Source organism: Physeter macrocephalus, chromosome 19, assembly GCF_002837175.3.
Source record: "Physeter macrocephalus isolate SW-GA chromosome 19, ASM283717v5, whole genome shotgun sequence".
Classification (NCBI taxonomy): domain Eukaryota; kingdom Metazoa; phylum Chordata; class Mammalia; order Artiodactyla; family Physeteridae; genus Physeter; species Physeter macrocephalus.
Window position 1 is genome coordinate 37,879,128 of NC_041232.1, and position 5,480 is coordinate 37,884,607.

The following is a 5,480-nucleotide window of genomic DNA, read 5'->3' on the forward strand; positions in this document are numbered from 1 at the left end:
TTTGTCATTTTTCCCTTGTTGCTTTCAATAATTTTTCTTTCTCTTTATTATTTGTCAATTTGATTATTATGTGTCTCAGCGTGTTTCTCCTTGGGTTTATCCTGCCTGGGACTCTCTGTGCTTGGGTGGCTGTTTCCTTTCCCATGTTAGGGGTGTTTTCAATTATAATCTCTTCAAATATTTTCTTGGGTCCTTTCTCTCTCTCTTCTCCTTCTGACACCCCTTTAATGCAAATGTTGTTGTGTTTAATGTTGTCCCAGAAGTCTCTTAGGCTGTCTTCATTTCTTTTCATCCTTTTTTCTTTATTCTGTTCCGTGGCAGTGAATTTCACCATTCTGTCTTCCAGGTCACTTACCCGTTCTTCTGCCTCAGTTATTCTGCTATTGATTCCTTCTAGTGTCTTTTTCATTTCAGTGATTGTATTGTTCATCTCTGTTAGTTTGTTCTTTAATTCTTCTAGGTATTTATTCTTTAATTCTTCCAGGTCTTTGTTAAACATTTCTTTCATCTTCTCGATCTTTGCCTCCATTGTTTTTCCGAGGTCCTGGATCATCTTCACTATCATTATTCTGAATTCTTTTTCTGGAAGGTTGCCTATCTCCACTTCATTTAGTTGTTTTTCTGGGGTTTTATCTTGTTCCTTCATCTGGCACATAGCCCTCTGCCTTTTTCATCTTGTCTATCTTTCTGTGAATGTGGTTTTTGCTCCACAGGCTGCAGGATTGTAGTTCTTCTTGCTTCTTCTGTCTGCCCTCTGGTGGATGAGGCTATCTAAGAGGCTTGTCCAAAAATGTTTTCTTAATTTAAAAATTTTTTTAATGAGCAGGAGTTTTCCAGGTGACAAAAAGCAGAAGGGCATGGATAGGCTCAGGATGTGTGGGGTATATGGAGGGTAGAGGGCTAGTAGAAGAGAAGGGCATAAAATGAGCCTGTGAGTGTAGGGGAGGGGAGCTTCATCGGCCATGGGCACCTTGGAGAGACTACAGCTCATGCATCACTAAGCCCCCCTGCCTGATGCCTTGCGTATACAAGGTCCTCCATAAATACTTAAATGCTTGGGAGATAAAATGTAGAGTTGGTGTAAGTATCATTCCTAGAGTTATTCTTTAGATTGTTAGAGAATATTTATTTTCTGTGTTTTAATGCAGAGCTACCCAAGGGGGTCTAAAGACCAGAGCTAGTCAGAGAACTTTTATTACTGCTCCATTATATATAAGTACAAAATTGAGAGTAAATGTTTAGAATCTTTCAGTAATTTGAATTGCTTCAACATCCAAGCATGGGATCAGTGGATGTGTATTTTGCATACATCCTTTATTTCATTTGTCTAGTAATTTAATTTCTCATATATTTTATAAAAGTATTGATCCAGGGAAGAGTAGAGGGAAAAAAATAGTCCTTCACCCTGAGTTTAAGAAACATTCTAGAGAACCCTGATGCACATATTTTTAAGGACTGAACGCCTGTAATAAATGCAGACATAACATGTAATATGTTAATGGCAAATGGTTCCTTAAAGAGTTCTTTTTTTTTAAAAATATTTTTGATGTATTGTACATCTACTCTATGCCAGGCATCATGCTAAGTGCTTCCATATATGTTAGTTCATTTGCACAAAAACCTTCTAGGCTTGGAATAATAATAATTATTATTATATTTATATAATGTTAATCTTAGATATTAATAGGGCTATAATACCTATTTAAGGCTAATATAATACTAATATCATAACCCTATTGTTAATAATACTTTGCATATAATGTAGTTTTATATTATACTATAATATATAATAATATTAATAATAGGATTATAATATTAATATTATATTAACCCTATTAATATGTATTAAAACCCTATAAATATAATACCCTATATTATAATAATATATTATCTAAAGCCCATATTATTCTCTATATTAATATATTATATTATTATTATGATAGAAATATAACAATAGGGTTAATACAAATTAATATTATAACCATCATAGTGATAATAATAGTAATAATTTATTATGATGATTACTGTTGCTGGCACAGAGGACTAAACGCGCTTCCCAAAGCCCCTCAGCTGAGGCAGGAAGACCACAAATGCTTTATTCCGCGTGCAGCTGAGTGTAGACTCCAGGCCTAGGAGACATCCACACTCCTTTGCTCCCTATCATAGCAACTTGGGAGCAGCTATGCAGTCACAAGCCACCACCTTGAGCGCCCTCACCTTCCTTATCTGGAACAGCTAACACCCTGGATCTTGTCCCTCGCAGGTCGCCATCCCCATGAGGTTCAACGGTAAATCTGGAGTGGAAGTGCGGCTGCCAAATGACCTGGAGGATTTGAAAGGATACACATCTCTTTCTTTGTTTCTCCAAAGACCTGAATCAACAGAAAGTGGGGGAACCGAGAATATGTTTGTGATGTACCTCGGAAATAAAGATGTAAGTATCGCTTTGACGTTCATCTTGTTTTTAAAACAGAATATGGTTTTTGAGATGCGTGACACGACTCTGTCATTGCCATTGGCACAGCAGGAGGAAATCCCACCGCCTCTGATGGCTCCACAGGGGGATCTCCCGTCAATTACCGATTGTCCTTGGCTGGGGGATCTAGAGGCCTGACCCGATGGGCCCGGCATGTGGGCACACATGTGTGTACACGTGAGCACATCCACACCTGGAGTTGAAGATCAGCACCCCTCCCCTCACAACCAGGGCAGCAGTACCAAGGCTTCCTGGAGATCAGAGTAGTTCTTCCTCATAGCACTGGACTCTGTCCTCTTCTCAGGGCACCCAGCCGCAGACCCTTCCACGTGTCTGGGGTGGGGACCATCTGTGAATGAGGCTTGGAGTGAAATGCAGCCTCTCCTGCCTCATTAGTAAGAAATACAGTTGCCCCATCTCTATAATTCTAAATTCTTTAAACCACCACCGTTACAGGCATTTCAAGTAGTTTATTTTAGCTTTTAATCCCTCCTCTTAAAATACATCTATTCCACCTAAGTGTCAGAGGAAAAGGTAATCACTGACTAGGTTATTCTACACGATTGGAAAAGAAATTCCTGAAACATGGTTCTCAAAAATTCTGGACAATTAGGAAATGGTTGGCTGTCACTGTGGATTTCGTATTTAAGGATTCCTAAAATCAGCACTCTTACTGGTCACCCGTTCATGCTTCAAGGTATTGGGACTTTATTTGTAACTTTCTTATGACACGACTTTTTGCTTTGTATTATGGCAAAATGCACATGACTCTGCTCCTTCAGCAAATTTATACCATATACCTACTAGGTCCCATACCCTGTATTTATGATAAACAAAAATTTGTTTCCTGAATGTACTTAATGTACACTTAAAACAGGTTAAAATGGTAAATTTCATGTTGTTATATATTTTACCACAGTTTTCAAAAATTTGTTTTTACCTAAGGTGCTCACATTCTAACAGGGAAGTAAGGTACATACGTAGCTGACCGTGATAACATAGGGTGAACAGGCGTGCCCAGAGTGTTGAGGGGACCTTGTATGGGGCAGGAATAACTTAAATGGTTTATCTCCCTTACCAGAACAAAATCGAATGGAGGCCTGAACCCGTATATGGTTCATCTTTATGTCAGGTGCTTGGCAAATATTTGCAGATTGAGAGAATGGAGGAGTGGGTAAATGAGTGCCCTCATGATAACGTGAGCAAAAACAGCCCAGACATTGTTAATTAACTGCGCTGTCTGTATTATCTTATACCAGGATGCGCCTCATTCATTCTGTCTGCCCAGGGTGAACCGAATGAAAGCTGTTAGTCATTAGAAATGTGCTCTCTTGGGATGGGAAGTTGAGAGAATTCAGTACGTGAAGTGCTCTGAGGTGGCCTTTTTGTCTCCAGGCCTCCAGGGACTACATAGGCATGGCAATCGTAGATGGCCAGCTCACGAGCGTCTACAACCTGGGAGAACGCGAGGCTGAACTCCAAGTGGACCAGACCTTGACCAAGAGCGAAACTCAGGAGGCAGTTATGGACCGGGTGAAATTCCAGAGGTGCGAGTCTGATTGATTACCGCTCTTTGTTAATCTGACCTACACTCGCCAAACCTTCATTGTATGCATTGCTGAACCCCATTTTTAGTATTTTGGCTTTGATTTCTTTCATCTTCTCATAAATTTTTATATAACTTTATTATCTAATTTATTTTTAAACAGAATTTATCAGTTTGCAAGGCTGAATTACACCCGAAAAGCCACATCCAGTAAGCCAGAAACACCTCAATTCCATGACATGGATAGTGGGGATAGCAACACGCTCCTCGATTTGGATCCTGAAAATGTTGTATTTTATGTTGGAGGTTACCCATCTGATTTTAGAGTAAGTGTGAATGTTTTTTCACGGAATGAAAATATTTAAAATTTAATTTGGCATAATGATGTTTTAATCAATTATATACAAAATGGATTTAACTATGTATTCTTACAGGATATCCAGTGACAATGGCTAACACTTATTGAGTTCTTTTGTGTGCAGTGATCTAGGCTTAAGTATATTAATTTAAACAAGCATCACTATCATTCCTTTTTCACAGATGAGGAAACTGAAACAGAGAGGTTGAATAACTTGCCCAAGATCAGACAGCTAGAAAATAGCAAAGCCAGAGTATCTGGCTCTAGGGTCCCCATGCTTACCCCCTATGCTATGTTGATGGTTAAAAGTGATAGAGTTATACTGTTTCCTGGTCAGCCTGTTCATTGTCCTTTGTTCAATTAGTGGAAGATTTTTTGGTTTTGTTTTTTTTTAGCTTCCTAGTAGACTGAGATTCCCTCCATACAAAGGTTGTATTGAATTAGATGACCTCAATGAAAATGTTCTGAGCTTGTACAACTTCAAAAAGACTTTCAATCTCAACACAACAAAAGTGGAGCCTTGTAGAAGGTAAATAAAACCTATAAGCTGGTGTCTCTTTGTGATTTCGGTAGCTTGCAGTTATATTACATAAAATATGTGTAATTGATATTTAAGGAATATAAATTAAATATGAAAAAGTCTTTTCCTTATTTGTGTAAAATATTAGATTATAGAATTTTCTCAATTTTGAAAAAATAAATCTTTCTTCAATTTTTGGTGCCTCCTACCACAAAATATTCAGCATTAGTTGGTACCTGATTTAGGCACAGACTATTTATTTACTGTAAACTTCAAAAAAGAAATCGTGGTCCATAAAGTACGCCATGACTTTGGCATATGAACCTATTTGAAAGTTGCTGCCTTGAGCTCCTGACCTACCCTATAGTTTAAAAGATTTGGAAGATTCTAATACGAGACAGACTGAGTATTTACTACTCAGAATAAAATTATATTTCAAGTTAATAATTTCTTATATTGCAAGATCTTCAGCTGCTGGGCCACATCTTGCTAAGTAGACATTTTCAAAAGGGACTCCTAGGGGCTTCCCTGGTGGCGCAGTGGTTGCGCGTCCGCCTGCCGATGCAGGGGAACCGGGTTC

The 5,480-nt window shown here is 38.4% G+C and overlaps 1 protein-coding gene across 2 annotated transcripts in view; it reads left to right on the plus strand.

Moving 5' to 3' along the window:
• The window catches only part of LAMA3 (laminin subunit alpha 3), a 239,651-nt gene that overhangs the window by 200,738 nt on the left and 33,433 nt on the right, over nucleotides 1-5,480 (plus strand). For both annotated transcript variants that reach the window (XM_024120969.3, XM_007127211.4), the window contains 4 exons: nucleotides 2,264-2,434; nucleotides 3,872-4,023; nucleotides 4,186-4,348; nucleotides 4,776-4,909. In XM_024120969.3, coding sequence (XP_023976737.1) covers nucleotides 2,264-2,434; nucleotides 3,872-4,023; nucleotides 4,186-4,348; nucleotides 4,776-4,909 — 620 coding nt within the window. The remainder of the gene's footprint in view (nucleotides 1-2,263; nucleotides 2,435-3,871; nucleotides 4,024-4,185; nucleotides 4,349-4,775; nucleotides 4,910-5,480) is intronic.